A 17,251-nucleotide genomic window follows, 5' to 3' on the forward strand; every position below is an offset into this window, starting at 1 on the left:
AGGGGTCTTGCTATGCACAGTGACAGCAAAACTAAGGTCAAGAAACTTGTCCTGGATAAGAAGACGTCTCAGAGGAAGGGCTTGAGCTGGGTCTTCAAGGGAGATTTGGTAATTACCAAGAAGATGAACAGAAAGAGAGCTTTCCAGAGGGTGGGGGGACCACTCATGCCATTCAGATAGCACTGAATGGAGTGTCGGGGTCAAATGAGACTTCGATGAAGACTCTAGCAGAGAGGAGAAAATGCTTCGAGCAGGAGCCTCCAAAATAGTGGCAAGATATAATTTCCGTTGTTTATCTGCAACATGACAGTCCTGGGAACCCTTCTAGGACCAAAAAGCTTGAACACTCGTTAGTGCTGACAGACGAAAGCTTGCAAGGCCAGTTCGTGTGATCTTGCTCAGAGAATATTCCTGGAACCAGATAAACTTCAAGCAGGATTTCTTAGGAATTAGAACCCCAGTCTCTCTGTGCGAATTGTGCCAACACAAATCCTGGGTCTCTGGTCCCTGAGAGCTCTCAGTGTTCTCCCACAGGCTTTATTCTCGCCTTGCTCCCGCTACTTTAACATTCCCTCAAAATTCCTAGCAAAATTCCTAGCCCTTCTTACATCCTTCACAGATTTCCTGCTTAGTTCCATCAGAAGCCCAGACTCCCACACAGTTATGGCACAAACAGAGGCTCTCTGGCCGGAGCTCTTTCCACGTCTGCCCCGACCTGCCAAACACATCAGCAACCGCCCATCACCTCTCCTTCCCTGTGGGTTCAGTGGAAAAGATACTGTTTTGGCTAATGGTTAGTTCCTCCAGCTGTGCTTTGAATTTGACTTTTCTCACTTTCTCAAATGCATCATCCCGTCCATCCCACGGTCTGATGTGTGCTTAACCCCTTCAATGTGTACTCATATCAGAGCCCCAGCCCACCCTGGGGGTTGAGATTATGGCCACATCTGACCCCCTGGGCCTCTATTGCTCCTCTCCTTCCAAAGCAAATGTGACTGCTTCCTGGCTTGAACCCCCCAATGCTCCCCATTGCCTTTGGAAAGACCATTCAAGCTCCCTCCTGTGGCATCTGCAATGTGCAATGGTCAGCTTCTTATCTATGTCACCCCTTATAACTCCTGCCTGCTCTCCCCATGGGTCCTCTCATGTCTCCAGACACACCTCATTTGGAGATGACCTCTCTCACCGCCCTGCCTTGGTAACTGCTGCTATTTCATGGAGAGATCTCTAATTGCCCCTGCCTCGCTCCACTAATGACCGCTCATCCCTCATTGGTGCTATGGGGCCTTGTGTTTGCCTCTATAATAGATCATCCGCAGCACTAACAGGAGGCCCAACATTGACTAGTTGTCTGTGAATGAAATGGCTGTCTAACTGGAGGAAAGATGATGGTGCTGTTAGCTCCCTGCCCTCTGGGACCTGGTGGGAAATCCTGCACGCCCCACTATGTCAGTCCCATCAATGCTCTCCTTCCATGACAGGCTCGCCAGATCCTGGAACAGACCCCAGTGAAGCAACTGGTTAGCTTCAAGTGGAGGAAATATGGGCAGCGGTACTTCTACATTCTGGGTGCCTTGTACACGCTCTATATGATCTGCTTCACCACGTGCTGCATCTACCGCCCCCTCAAGTTCCGCATGGGCAACCGCACAGACCCCCGGGATAACACCGTCCTCCAGCAGAAACTACTGCAGGTGACACTTCTTGGAAAAGGCCGGAGGGGAGTGGTATCGTGGGGTGCTGGTGCAGGAGAGCAGAGGGTTACTCCCCAGCAAAGGCACTACTCACTGGGCTCCAGCAGCTGCAGGCTCCTGATCACCCAGACACACATTCGCCATGAGATAGGAGACGAAAAAAGGTGACCCAATGAGTAAAAACGCACTTGCCCCGGGAGCTGTGGGTTTCCTCACTAACCCTGAAAGAACGCTTAGTATTACAAACATCATACATTTGTAAACTTCCTTACAATTTGCAAGGCCTCTTGTTCAAAAGGGAGGAAAATTGCATTCTAAGTCCATTTCTAAGTCCATTTCTGTTCTGTGAGGGCAACACAGACATCCCTCCTGGCCTGCATTCTCTTCTGTGGACTGTCGATACATGAGGGCATTGGTGATAATGTGTCAGGTGTCTGACCACCCGTGAGGTCTGCTGCAGAAGGATGCCCGGATTAAGTAGCAGGTTGATGTAAATGATTTTTGAGGTTCCTTTGATGCCTGCAGGCTTGCTATTCTACAGTGTCCTTCAGAGGCCCAGGGTGGTGAGGATGGCTCAGTAGAGGTAGAGAGTAGCTCTAAGAGTCTGCAGTCGAAGGGAGCAAATTCTCTCCTTTGTAGGGGACAGGACAAGTAGACTCTAATGAATGTTCCTGAACATATATGATCAAGTATGGCTGCATTCAGTTGGTTTACTGTTCATGGGTAACTGAAGTTGTCGTCCTGGTGACCTGAAACAGTCAAGAGTGGGTGCAGGTATGTGGGCAGAAAGCAAAAGACAGAGGAGGAAGAATTTTGCCAGGCAAGTAAGAGTGAGGTGACTGGAGATCTATGTTCTCTGCAGGATGGGCCAGCCGCAGGTATGATGCAGCCTCGGCTAGGAAGAGAGTAAGTCTGGGTCTGAAAGAAAAGCTAAGCTGCTTGCCCAGTCAAGGAGCAAAAACCCTGAGTCAAGTCAGTGGAATACCCAGAGAGGCAATAGAGTAGAGCTTCACTGGACTCCAGAGTGGGTCAGGATACTCCATCTCTCTTGCTTCTGCAGCTGCCTCTCGGTATCAACTCAGTGTGCTCATGGATCCAGAGCCGGTGTCTGGCAAAGTCGGGTTTGCTGCCTGGAGAGGGCAATTCAAAGTGTGATGCGGCTGCCTGGTTAGAGTGAGCACCAGTGAGCTGGCGGGGAGGCTCTGTTCCATGCATCTCAAACTGGGCAAGGAGGTTGGCCCTGGCACGGAAGCCACACAGGATGTTGAGGAGATGGCCCGTGGGGTGGGCGAGAGACTGAAAATGGGGGAAATGCCTACAATGAATAAGTTGGGCTTTTGCAACATTCCAGGCCCTGTTTCTCAGAGGTGTTGTCTGAAAAGTCTTCCTTTGTCTCAAGCTTACCTGGGGGATTTTCTGGACTTAGAATGTAGATAGCATTCTGGCCTCAGAGTTGGGTGATGCTGAATAATCCATTATTCTGAGTCTCCTCTCTCCGTGCCCATTGCTGTTTGGCACAGGGCTAACATGTTCCTTTGATCTGGGTGGTCTCTATTTAGCAGATCCCCACTCCCTTGCCTCAGGACCAGGTGGAACAGAATCACATCTGAGAGCACCTCCCCTTCCTTCTTTTTTTCTTTCCTCCCCCACCCTTACCATTTTGACCCTTTTGTCTTCCACCTAGATGATAAATACTTTGGCCCAAATAGAAGACTCATAACTTTCCAATGTTCTTTTCTTGGTAGGGCTAAGAGATTGAGAATGCTTTTGTAAGGGGTTCAGGTAGCGAAGACCACCAAAGGAAGGTCCCTACGGTTTGGAGTTACTCCTTGAACTTTGTTCTGAGCTTCTGGAATCTCTGTGTCCTCTCACTCAGTAGTAAGTCCATCTGGATAACATCAGAGGCTCCTAAACTTATCACCATGACCTGATAGATCCTGATTTCATGATATACTGGACTTCTTAAATAATAGGAAATTATCTCTTTTTTTTTCTACTTTTTATTACTCGAGAGTTTTGGAAAAATGAAAATGCACCGGTAGTGTCTCAACTTGATCAATATAACCATTGACATGTTGGTTAGCCCACGGAGCTTTATCTTAGACAAATGAGTACTTTATTCTCCCATTAGACTAATAAATCTGGATGCAGAGGGCTCTCTCTGTCACTGAAGGATTTCCTCTGTGGATCTCATGGGATCCAGAGAAGTCACTGGGCTCCATGAGAGCAGCCCAGAGTTACCTTCTCAGGACAGTTGAAACGAGAGGGAAAACTCAGCTATTTATATGCGTGGCACAAATGACACAAAAGCAGACAGATATGAGGATGGAATGCAGTGTGTCTCCAAGTTCTGGAGATATATGAGGGGTGACTTCTCTCTGACTCCTCATTGTTTAGCCATAAAAGTTGTGCTTTTCCAGAGTTTTCTAGGAACTCTATTAATGAACTGAGTTGATTTCCTACCCCCATTCAATGTCTCCTTGGTTTGGACAGAACGACATGTGATGCAGCGCTAGTTCTCTGGGATTTCCAGGTGAGCAGAAAGCTCAATGTGTGGGAGTCTGGGTGGCTTGGGTTTTAGTTCTAACTCTGAAACCAAATATTTGTTTGACCTTGCACAGATCCTACCTCTTACTAGATCAGTGGCTTTTAACCAAGATGGGAAGCTGGTGACGATACTGGTTTCTAAGTTACACCACACCTAATAAATCAGAATATCCGAAGCTGAGCCCCACACCACCGCACTCCCCGCCCCTACCCCATCAGTGGTATTTTTGAGAACTCTTTGAGCCATCATAATATTCAGCCAGGGCTGAAAACTACTGGCTTCCATTTCTGATGTCTATTTGTCTACAACTTTCCAATCTTAAGTCAATCACTCTGATCCTTTAGATTCCTCATGGGCTGTTCCGCAAGAGGGCATCACTCTCTTGTTGAAATTCCTCTGTCTCCTGAAGATTTCCTCAATCTCTCCTTTACCCTTTTCCCCCCAAAAAATTTCATTAATTTGTTCATTAAGGAAATAACCATAGAGAGCCTATGGAGCCTGGACATTGTTGTAGGCATTAGGAATTCAAATGATCTGAGCAAAACACGCATGATCTCTGCTCTTTTGGAGTCTATGGACTGATTTACATTAAGTAAATGAATCGATATGTCATCACAACCTGTGATTGTTACAATTCACATTATTGTTTCAGATGACAAGAAAAAGGAGAGGATGCTACGAGAGCTTGTAACAGGGTCGTAGGCATGCTGAAAAGCCAGAGAAGGGGGATCCCTGGGTGGCGCAGTGGTTTGGCGCCTGCCTTTGGCCCAGGGCGCGATCCTGGAGACCCGGGATCGAATCCCACATCAGGCTCCCGGTGCATGGAGCCTGCTTCTCCCTCTGGCTGTGTCTCTGCCTCTCTCTCTCTCTCTGTGACTATCATAAATAAATGAAAATTTAAAAAAAAAAAAAAAGCCAGAGAAGGCGTCCCTGAGGAATATACCTAAGCCGAGAGCTGGATACCAATTGGAGGTGGAAAGTTGGTCCTAGGCAGTAAGCATGCACACACAATAACCCTGTGGCAGGAAGAACTTTGCCAACATCTGGGGACTAAAAGAAGAGCTAGTGCTAGAGCACAGGAGCTCAGGGGAGTTGCCAGATGAGGTTGTCCAGGCAGACCCTTCTCAAACCATGAAGGGCCTTGGAGGCCATCTTGAAGATTTTGCTTTCCATGCCAAAGGTCAGAAGGGCTTTCTATGGGAAGCTCAGAAGGATTTTAAATGGAGGAGGGGCTTGACGAGACTTTGGATTTAGAAAAATGTCTGTTTGTAAGGTGGAGAACAGGTTTGAGAGCACCAGGGTGGATGTGGGCAGACCAGTTAAGAGGCTGTTACAGTTCAGCAAGCAAGAGATAATGGTGGGATGGCCTAGAGATGTGCTGGGGGGTTGACATCACTATTGCACCATGGATTAGATGTAGAGGAGAACAGAGCAGCCTATGGCAGGAATGACTCATAGGTTTCCATTCATTTATAAAAGAATGAAATCTTGCCATTTGCGATGGCATGAATGAGAGTATAATGCTAAGTGAAATAAGTCAGAGAAAAACAAATACCATATGATTTTACTCATATGTGGAATTTAAGAAACAAAGCAAAGGGGGAAAAAAGAGACAAACCAAAAAAAAAACAAAAAACCCCCCCACATTTACCTATGGAGAACAAACAGATAGTTATCAGAGGGGATGGGTGAAATAGGTGAAGAGGGTTAAGAGTCCACTTACTTATCTCAATGAACACTGGGTGATGTATGAAATTGTTGAATCACTGAAACTAATTTAACACTGTATATTAACTATAGTGGAATTAAAATTTAACAAAAGAAGAAGAGAAATAACACTGTCCTAAGAATAACTAAGAAATCAGCAAACAGATTGAATAATTCAGGAATCGTTTATTAAAAATTTGCTTTGTGCAAAAAAAAATAATAATAATTGTCCTTTACCTGTCATGATCAGTGGGAGTGATTTGTCTACACATCATTATTCCTCACTAGGTCTGAACAATCCAAAGCACCACAGCTATTTGAAAATCCAGTTGTCATCCAACTCTACACACTGTTGTTCAGGGACCCTAACCACCTTTTTGTGGGACCAGCACAGCAAATTAGGGAGGAAAAGAGATAAACAGAAGTAGGAAGGCCAGGAGGTAAAAAATAACTCGTGCTGAGGGCTTGCTACATGTATTCATCAGTGCTTGGAAGAGCTGGTTAAAATGCAGATTCTGATAGACCTGGGATCTCTAGCTGCTGGGGGGATGCTGATGTGGTGATTCTGTGGACCATATTTTGGATGACAATGCATTTTATCACTTAATCCACATAGATACCCTAATTATTAAGGAAAAGTATCACCATTTTAAAGACAATGAACCTGAGGCCAGGAGAGGTTAAGTACTTTGGCAAAGACACTCAGCAGCCCCTAAGGGCAGCACTGGTATCAGGTTTTGATCTGCTTTACCTTTAACTACCAAGTTAGGCCATTTGTCTCTCCAGAGTGATGTGCTGGAACCCAGTCTTCTTTCTTAGAGGTCCCTTTGCTTGAGAAACTCATGGCTCTGGTTTTGAGGAGCCCCCAGCACCTGCCACACTCTCAACTTTGTCCAGCTATTCCTAATCTCAGGATGAGGGACACCAAACATGAGGAGCAGCCCTGGTTAGGAACCCCTGCGTACTCTAGAGGATAAGAGTAATTCCTCATTACGAGCCAGCAGGACGTTCTGGAAACTTCATTCCTTTGCCATCTAGGGTTTCCAGGAGGAGAAGAAGGTCTAGGACTAGAATTTGAGCACTGTTTCTGCTGTCTTCCCACTTCCTCTGGGTTGCTTGTGCTCCCTGCCCGTCTCCGCCCTGGTACAGGTGACTCTGACTCTGCTATGCCCACCTCCTCTGGGCATTTCCTTCGAGGCGAGGCGATGAGCTCAGCCAGCTGGTAAATGAGAGCAAGGTCATTAGGCTCACTTCAATGAAGTATGAATGATCAGCCTCCTCAGGGGATTTGGCTGTTGACAACTCCTGAAATTCCAAGCCTTATGATGATGTAAAGAATTCCAGTCATTACTGAAAGACATCTATTTTTAGAGGAGCAGGCTAGAGTATTTTCTCAGTATATTATTAGCCAGGCCCACTTAGGTGACCTTGAGCTACAAATCTCAAAATCCCGGAAAAGCCCAATTCTTTGTGACCATTTCCCCATTCACCTCCAGATGGGTTTCCCCAGCCCAGCTTCCTAATTCCTTCTTTATCTCCCTTCTGTAACTCTCCTATCATCCTTGGTGTGCACCTGGCTGCTTACCTACTCTGTTCTCTCCTTCCTTCTTTCAAATCAATGGAGCATTCACTACACTGTGCATTGTGGGTCAAAAGGAGTAAGATGCTCCTGCTCTCAGGGAGCTCTGAGATTACTGGTGAAGCATGGAATACCTGATGATTACAGTGTGCTGGGTAGGTCTATAAGCAGAGTGGTGCCATGTGACTCTGAGAGAGCCCCTGAGGTAGGTGTGGAGGGACAGGTAAGGAGACCCAGAAGGAAAATGCTGTTACTTGAGTCTTCAGGCTTAAGTAAAGGTCAGCTAGGAACCAGGATGGAGGAGGGCATTTTAAGAAAAGGGCACAGTCCACACAAAGGCCTGATATAACACTCAAGAACCCCAGTGATTCAATGTGGCTGGAGTGTCACATAGAACATGAGGACACAGAGAAAGAGCAGGACCAGCAAGGGTTCTGTACATCATGTTTGGTAATTCAGGCCTTATTTATTTATTTATTTATTTATTTATTTATTTATTTATTTATTTATTTATTTAAATTCGCATCTCCCAGTGGCACTTCTAATTAAAAGAATACATGCGCATGATTTAAAAATCAAAGAGCAAGCATAATGAAGAGCACCAGTGTTGGGGCCAGCCCCTCCCGACATAGGTCTTATTCTGTGAAGGCAACCAGGTTTTACCTCTTTAAGCTTTTCATTCCTTTTTTTTTTTTTTGGATTGATTGATTGATTGATTTGACAGAGAGAGAGAAAGAGAGTGCACAAGCAGGGGGAGCAGAAGGCAGAGGGAGAAGGAAAAAACAGGCTCCCCGCAGAGCAAGGAGCCTGATGTGGGGCTTGATCCCAGGACCCTGGGATCATGACTTGAGCCAAAGGCAGACACTTAACTGACTGAGCCACTCAGGCACCCCTAAACTTTTCATTCCTATTGTTATCTCCACACTACTGAAAAATATGCTTCCATATCTTTATTCATTAATTAAATTTAGACATTATCAATGGAATTTCTGCTACAATAAAGACCTAGAGAGCACCCTCCACGCCCATCTTCCCTTCATTTCTATTTTTTTAAGATTTTATTATTTACTTATTTATCTGAGAGAGAGAGCGCGAATGCAGGCGAGGGGAGGGGCAGAGGGAGAGAGAATCTCCCGCAGACTCCCTACTGAGCACAGAGCCAGTAGGGAGTCTGTGATCCTGCCCCTGAGATCCTGACTGAGCTGAAACTAAGAGTCAGACACTTAACTGATGTACCATCCATACACCCCATTTCCTTTCACTTCTATTCTGAAGACTTCAGGGAGCCAAGAAAGGTAGTGAACAGAGAAGCCCTGTGATGACATTTGCATTTAGAAAGACCAGTCCAGAACCATGGAGGGGATGGGTCAAATGAGGAGAAATTGGCTTCATGGTAAACTGGACAACAGGGACTATGGGTTTGCGTTAAGGAAGCAGCGCTGTGGATTGAGGGAAAGGATTGTGTTTGAGAGAGAACTGGGAGACTGAATGAACAGGACCTTGAGAATAAGTGTGTCTTCTATTTTACTGTGCCAAACACAATCTTGGTCCCAAAGCCCTTTCAGAAAGGCCACAAATCCCAAAAGCCTTTTAATAGAGACAGAAAATCTTGAATGCAGTCTTCAGGCAATAAAATTCTCAAAAATTCAAGGGAAAGTTCATTCCCTGCTTGAGTTTAAGATTTAATTCACAGAGATGATTAATGAAGGAATGAAGGTGGAGTTCTTTTTTTTTTTTTTTTGTATATTTTTTTTATTGGAGTTCGATTTGCCAACATATAGTGTAACACCCGGTGCTCATCCCGTCCAGTGCCCAAGGGGGATTTCTTTTTTTTTTTTAATATTTATTTATTTATTTATTTATTTATTTATTTATTTATTTATTTATTTATGATAGTCACACAGAGAGAGAGAGAGACAGGCAGAGGGAGAAGCAGGCTCCATGCGGGGAGCCCGATGTGGGATTTGATCCCGGGTCTCCGGGATCGCGCCCTGGGCCAAAGGCAGGCGCCAAACCGCTGCGCCACCCAGGGATCCCTCAAGGGGGATTTCTTATTATCAGTTCAATAGATATAAATAAGCCATTCATCAAAATTCAATACTCCTGTCCATTTTAATTTTTTAAAATTAAAAAATTTTTTTTGTTATTCATTTATTCATGAAAGACACAGAGAGACAGAGAGAGGCAGAGACACAGGCAGAGGGAGAAGCAGGCTCCCTGCGGGGAGCCTGATGTGGGACTCAATTCTGGGACTCCAGGATCACGCCCTGAGCCGAAGGCAGACTCTCAACCACTGAGCCACCAGGCATCCCACTATTATCCATTTTTAAAATGTGAAAATCTGTCTTAACTTTGAAAAGAGTTATTTATTCTAAACCGAAAGGCAACCTTAAATACATTGGTGTGAAACATTAGATTTCTCCTTAAAACCAAAAGAAAAACAAAGTGGTTTAGAAGCCCAATAGTTACATTACTTTTTCATCTTTATTGAGGTATAATTGACAAAGAAAATTGCAAGGTATCTAAAGTGTACATTGCAATGATTTGGAGTATGTATACAGGGTGGAAGGGTTCCCACCAGCTAGTTCATTAATACACTCATTACCTCACATATTTATCTTCTTTGTTAGTTTTTGGTGAGAGCAATTAAATTCCACTCCCTTAGCAAATTTTTTTTTCTTAAGATTTATGTATTTATTTTAGAAAGAGAGTACAAGTGGCAGGGGCAGAGAGAGAGAGAGAATCTCATTCAGGCTCCCCACTAAATGCAGAGCCCCATGCAGGGCTTGATCTTATGACTCTGAGATCACGACCTGAGTAGAAACTAAGAGTTGGACACTTAACTGACTGAACCACCCCATGCCCCTCTGTTAGCAAATTTCATTTATATAATAAACTATAGTCATTCAAATATAACCATTTTACATTAGTTTCTTAGGTCTTATTCATCTTAAAGCTTTAAAAGTTTATACCTTTTTACCAACTTCTCCCTATTTCTTCCATCCAATAGGCCCTGGCAACCATTTTTCTACTCTGTTTCTAGGATTTTGTCATTTTTCTTTTGATTCCACATATAAGTGACACCATACAGTATTTGTCTTTCTCTGTTGGGCTTATTTTACTTAGCATAATGCTCTTAAGGTCCATCCATGTTGTCACAAATGGCAACATTTCCTGCTTTCTTGTGGCTGAATAATATTTTATTGTCTATATACACCATATCTTCTGTATCCATTCATCCATTGATGAACACTTAGGCTGTTTCCAAATCTTGACTAATATGAGTAGTGCTACAATGAATATGGGAGTGCAGACATCTCTTCAAGATCCTGTTTTTATTTCTTCTGGATATATGCCCAGAAGTGGGGTTGCTGGATCATATGGCAGCTATATTTTTAATTTTGTGAGGAACCTCCATACTGTCTTCCACAGTGGCTGCACCAATTTGCATTCCTATAGCACATAAGAGTTCCCTTTCTCTACATCTTCACCAATATTGTTATCCCCTGTTTTTTTTTTTTTTTTTGATGATATTCATTCTCTCAGGTATGAGGTGATATATCACTTTGGTTTTGATTAGCATTTCCCTAGTGATTGGTGATGTCGATCACCTTTATATGTCTTCTTTGGAAAAATACTTATTCAGTTCCTCTGACAAGTTTTTAGTTAGATCATTTGTTATTTTTCACTATTGAGTTGTATAAATTACCATTATTTTATTGCAACTTTTACACATATATATTACCTTTTATTTTCTAGAGAGAGCAATTAAAGACAAAACCTCTACATGAGGGTCTTGTATGGTAGTCTTGGACAGCAGCAAGGAAGGGGGCCCTCAGGAGACTATGGCATTGTGTGGCTTGGTTTAGGGGAGAGGACTTTTGAGAACAGAGTTGTGGAGGCATCTACTTTACGGCAGTCAGATCCCAGTGAAACTGTGACAAAGCTTGGGACACCTCTGTTACTCACTGGTGAACTTGTCCAGAATTCCTACTTGGTTTATTTTTGTTTTATTTGAGAGACAGAGTACAAGCCTGCGGCGGGGGAAGCAGAGGGAGAGGGAAAGAGAGAATCTCAAGCAAACTCCCCACTGAGGGCAAAACCCAGTATGGGGTTTGATCACCCCACCCTGAGATCATGACCTGAGCTAAAATCAAGAGTTAGTCACTTAACTGACTAGGCCACCCAGGCACCCCAGAACTCCAACTTGTAAAGGAATATGTTAAACAATCAGAGGGGTGGTGGTGAGGGGACACCCCAGGAGAGGGTGGTGACCAAAACTGTCCCCAACTATCTCCATCAGTTGGGGTTTCACCCTTTCATTTCCTGAGGGAATAGCTGATGTTACTCTCCCACTGTCCTCTAGGGGCGCCATGATCCCCACAACCCTGGGCCAAAGGGTGGTGTTCCTTTTACTTAGTTGAGCCAATGAAAGAAAGGTTGGTGGCAGTTTTCCAGACATATTTAACCAAGATACAAACTTCTAAAAAGAATTCAAAATTTTTGTACAAATATATGTAATACACACACACACACACACACACACACGGCACAGATGCAGTTATTTTATTTCTGCATTTAATGTTATTTTGTTTCCATAGTTAACGTACTTATTATTTATACTACTACTTACTCACTACCTGACTCTCAAAAGGAGTTGGAACGTTTTACAATTAGAGATGCTATAGGAACATGAGGGCAAAGAAGAAGAACGAGGCCCATGAACTGAATTTCAAGACAGACGTTGGGGGGATTCAATTAGCGCTGAGATAAAAAAACCAAAACCAAAACCAAACCAAACCAAACCAAAATAAACAAACAACCTGTGAGCCGCCTTGGAAGCAAGGCTAAAGGGAAACTGCCCATTAGGTGATAAAATAAAATTGACCAGTTTGTCAAGAGAACATCAATTCTTTAAACAACAAACAACAACGAAGTCACTGAAGTCTAGCCACAGATTGTTAGATCACATAGTTTACCAGGGACATAGATACCAGCTCTTTTTCTGATCTTTCCTGGTCCCATAGGATTTACTTGAAATATTTCTACCCTCTGTTGGTAAGTCTGGTCCTACTCTTTGAAAAAGGCTATATCCTTGACTTTTTCTGAGCTATCAGTTTCCCAGCAACCATTGGGGGTCCTGCTGGTGGTATCTTCTTTATCTCATAGATCATCTCCTACCACATAGCATCTCTTCCTATTTCAAAGCTATGCCTCTCACTGGACCAGTGACTACACACTTGAAGTAGCCTGCTGAGGGATGCTTAGAGGTTCCAATATATCAGCAGAACAGAGATGATTAGCATTCCTTATGCCTAATGAGGGATGACATCCCTCCTAGCTTAGATCATCAACTTTCTCGGTGGCCCTAGGGACTCCCAATTCTTTTCTTGGGTGCAGTACTCAGAAAGGTAATCTTAGAGAAGAGAGTTCCACAAAATCTAAAGTGTACTTGAATGTGTTGAAATTATTTGTATGATTTCATGTGGGGATTATATATATCTGAACATAGTTTTCTGGTAAGAGGATCTACAGTCTCAGTGATACTCTTCAATGCACTCATAACCCCCAAAATGTTAAGAATCATTATTGTAGAATTCTATCACTACACATGTATAATGTTGTAAGACTTTCCCTGTAAAATCACATGTACACAAGGAGGATGGTCTTCTTTTATCTTGACCTTAGGGCTATACCTTCTATACCCACTGCTGAGGATAAGGCAGGGAACTTCCTTAACTAAATTTAAGCTTTGGACCCGTCCAAAACTAAAATCCATTCAGTGTCTCTAACCTTTTGTCCTGACCTTTTCTATGTTGCCAAATCATAATAAAACCACAATGAATAAATACATCTACAGTGCTTTCTGGTTTATAAACTACATCCAGATACATCATCTAGTATAATCTCCATAGTAACACTGGAAAGTAAAGCATTATAGTCTCCATTTTACAGATGAGAGACCTCAGTCCCAAAGAGGTTTAGTGGCTTATTCAAGGTCTTGCTAAAGCTAGTTGGTTCTGGGTCCATTCTGGAATCTGAATTCTGTGATATGTTTATAGTCTAGTCTACCTTCCAAGGACCACAATAAGATTGGAAAAGCTGGACTTTCAGCATAGTTGAAACCATCCCAAACCACTAATATCTCTTCCTGTTGGTTTAGCCTTCTAAGTTGATGCTCTGAAATGTGATCTCAGCCCCTTGGTACACACAGCATAAACTACTGCTCACAATATATATTATAGTGACAAGCTAGGGGGGTGTGGCTCATGTTATTAGCATGTACAACATATATTAAGCCATGGATACATAGACTAATACCCTGATCACTGAGTTAGCTACAATAATAAAGACAATGGTGGGGGTGGGGTGTGATGGTGGTGATAATGAGAGCTTTTCTTTATCTGGGATGAACTTCAGTTGCTTTAGACCACTTGCCCCAAAAAAGATTTGACTCTCAATCGATCAAAAAACTACTTCCTACCCTGAATTTATCCCTACAGGAAGCCTATGTGACTCAGCAGGATAAAATCCGTCTAGTGGGGGAATTGGTAACCATCACCGGGGCTGTGATCATCCTGCTCCTAGAGGTGAGGTACAATCAGGGTCCAAGCTGAGGTCATATACTGGGTTCCCAAGATGAACTGTAGTCCACATCATCTTTTTGTTTTACTGGTCTCTTCCCAGATCCCAGACATCTTTAGGGTTGGTGCTTCTCGCTATTTTGGACAGACTATCCTCGGGGGACCATTCCATGTCATCATGTGAGTGTCCCTTCCTTTCAGTCCCCTGCCTTCCCTTGCCAGAACTACTCCAGATCTCCCATTTAGTCTCCAGGACTTGGACCTCAGTTGACTCTCACCTCCAGGGATTTCTCCCCAGTGGGTTCATATGCATGCTTTCAGTGTAAGAAGTAAGCCTGAGTGGATGCCACCCAAGTTTTCACCATCCTTGAGAGGACCAAGAATATTACCTCTCTCACTCCTTGTTCCCTGCCTCCCCACCACGCCTGCAGCATCATCTATGCCTGCATGGTGCTAGTGACCATGGTGATGCGGCTCTCCAACATGAACGGGGAGATGGTGCCCATGTCCATTGCCCTGGTGCTGGGCTGGTGCAGTGTTATGTACTTCGCTCGAGGATTCCAGATGCTTGGTCCTTTCAGCATCATGATCCAGAAGGTCAGTGCTTTCCCCACATCTTCCTCTGGCTTCAGCTGTAGGATCTTTCCAGACAGAGCGAGGAAATTGAAGCAAACAGGAAAACGCTGCTCTGAGTGAATCCTGGGGAACTAGGGGACCTCCAATCTAGCAGGCTGGCTGTACAGAGGCAGGTGGAGAAGGGTCACTCCACCCTGCCTCCCTTTCCCTTTCCTGTAGATGATTTTTGGAGACCTCATGCGTTTTTGCTGGCTGATGGCTGTGGTTATTCTGGGATTTGCCTCAGGTAAGAGCACTGTCCCCTCTTCTACTAGGTCATGGGGTCCAGTTCTCCTCAAAGTTCACTCAGTCTTGCTCAGTTCTCATTTGTACTCTGTTTTGCTCCCTAGCCCCGGGACCTCTGTGGAAATTGAGTCAAAAAGCACACTCATATCCATAGGATCAGGGTCACTCAGGTTGGCTTAGACCATGTGCTCTGAATTTATGGGCCAATAACATTCATGTTGACTAATCCAATCACTCTGCAAGATCTTTAAAGAAGAGATAGAAGAAGAGCTTTCAAGAGGGAGAGCCATTAAACAGGAAAGACTGGCCAGTTGCGGATCTCAGAAAACTATGTGAGCAAACAGAGACAGTGAAAATTACTGTGTTTACACTTCAGAAAAAGAAACATAGAGATTCAATAACATGGAACACACTTTTGTTTGTACGTGTGATTGAAGTTGGGAGAAAAGGAAAGAATTCAAAGAGGAGGTACTAAAAAAGATTTTGGAGAGTTTGAGAATGAGAGAGGAAAACAGAAGAAAAAAAGAGATACAAAGAGAGATTGGGGAAAGAGGGAGCCAGGGCTCAGTCTCAGCCTAAGCCACTGGTGGGGTGAGGGGAGTATCAGGGTAGAGAGGGGAGCACAGTCAGAAAATAACAACCAGAGAGAGATGGAGGGTGAGGGCAGTGAATGAGTAGGAGAAAGTTCTTAGGGAAAAGTGCTAGGGGATGGAAGAGGAGTAAGATTTGGCAACTTGAGTCCAGTCTTTAATGTCTGCAACCAAACATTCAAAAGACAGGGGGATGTCCTAGTCAGTTGAGATCCCTCAACTCTAAAAGACCATGGCTTTTAGTACAGAGGACACTATTCTTATCTGAGGAATTCCCATTTAATAGGGATTCCTACCGAACAGTAGACTAAAAAAGTCCCAAGATCTGAGCTATGGATGGGTAAAACTATGGTAATCCACCAATTTGGGATATTCCTTATATATTCTTTCTCCCTCCCTCCCCTCCATCTGCACAGATCATAAATTACTGCTCATAGTGTGTGTGTAGTTATATAGTATGCATATGTTGCATATGGTATATGTATAGTATATAGTATATGGTATTGTGACTTACCGATTACAAAATTAGATCATGGTGACAGAGTAGCCTTCTGTATATGTCCTATACCCAGAATCTCTTAAACCATCTCTTCTTGGTTGCACTTGCTTTTTGCTTCAGTAAATAAAAAAGCAATGCTTTGTCAGAGACACTATTTCCATTCTTGAGATTACTTTGTATTTCAGTTCCCCATACAGACAGGAGTCTTTTAAAGGTTCTAATTCTGTACTAAAGTTCCAGAATGCCCAGTATTGTCTAGTAGACTCCACACTGAGCAGGAAAACCTTCTCCATGATGGTCCGAGTTCACCCAGGGAATCTCAGAGTGATGGGTGGTTATCTAGAGGCCACTGAGATTTTTTTTTTTTAAAGGTGCTTTTCTTTTAGCCATTTCATATATTGGTTCTTTGAAATTGTTGAAGATTCTATGCATTCTTGTAACAAATTGTCTTTTAAATATTCTATTTTCTAAGTTGTAAAAGCAGTTAGGTCACTTATTTTGTGCATACATATATAAAAAATCATATATATATATTTATGTATATATATATAATATACATATATACACACACTTTATATACACATTTTGCTAAATGGCTGAGTATTACCATTGTCCAGAGTGATGAACTTGGTCATTTGACATCTCAGGGTTAGCCAGGTCCAAATGTAGAATGTGACTTACATGTATACAGTCACATATGTACATATGTACATTGATGGGCATATATGTGTGTCTGCAAGTGTGTAAGTATATGGAGCTATGACTAGGCCCATGCTTATTGTGATAACTCCCTGTTTCCCCAACTCCATGCCCACTCTTGGGCGGAGCAGCGTTCTATGTCATTTTCCAGACAGAGGACCCAGCCAATCTGGGGCAATTCTATGACTATCCTATGGCACTGTTCAGCACCTTTGAGCTTTTCCTCACCGTCATTGATGGGCCTGCCAACTACGAAGTGAACTTGCCCTTCATGTTTGGCATTGTCTACTTTGCCTTCACCATCATCGCCACACTGCTTATGCTCAACCTATTCATCGCCATGATGGGTGACACACACTGGCGGGTGGCCCATGAGCGGGACGAGCTCTGGAGGGCCCAGGTGAGTTTATTAGTGTTAGTCTTACTAAGGGGAAGAATATGAAGAGAAAAATCACAATGGAATATGTTATGGTAGACGACTCTTAGGAGA

The 17,251-nt window shown here is 43.6% G+C and overlaps 1 protein-coding gene across 3 annotated transcripts in view; it reads left to right on the forward strand.

Annotated features, from left to right (window-relative positions):
- The window catches only part of TRPV5 (transient receptor potential cation channel subfamily V member 5), a 31,207-nt gene that overhangs the window by 8,372 nt on the left and 5,584 nt on the right, over nt 1-17,251 (forward strand). For all 3 annotated transcript variants that reach the window (XR_005371217.1, XR_005371218.1, XM_038559335.1), the window contains 6 exons: nt 1,482-1,694; nt 14,032-14,118; nt 14,216-14,292; nt 14,544-14,709; nt 14,908-14,974; nt 16,893-17,161. Coding sequence is in view for 1 of the 3 variants with exons in the window: in XM_038559335.1 (XP_038415263.1) it covers nt 1,482-1,694; nt 14,032-14,118; nt 14,216-14,292; nt 14,544-14,709; nt 14,908-14,974; nt 16,893-17,161 (879 nt within the window). In the remaining 2 variants the exon portion in view is untranslated. The remainder of the gene's footprint in view (nt 1-1,481; nt 1,695-14,031; nt 14,119-14,215; nt 14,293-14,543; nt 14,710-14,907; nt 14,975-16,892; nt 17,162-17,251) is intronic.

The sequence above is a fragment of the Canis lupus genome, chromosome 16 (genome assembly GCF_011100685.1).
Source record: "Canis lupus familiaris isolate Mischka breed German Shepherd chromosome 16, alternate assembly UU_Cfam_GSD_1.0, whole genome shotgun sequence".
NCBI lineage: Eukaryota > Metazoa > Chordata > Mammalia > Carnivora > Canidae > Canis > Canis lupus.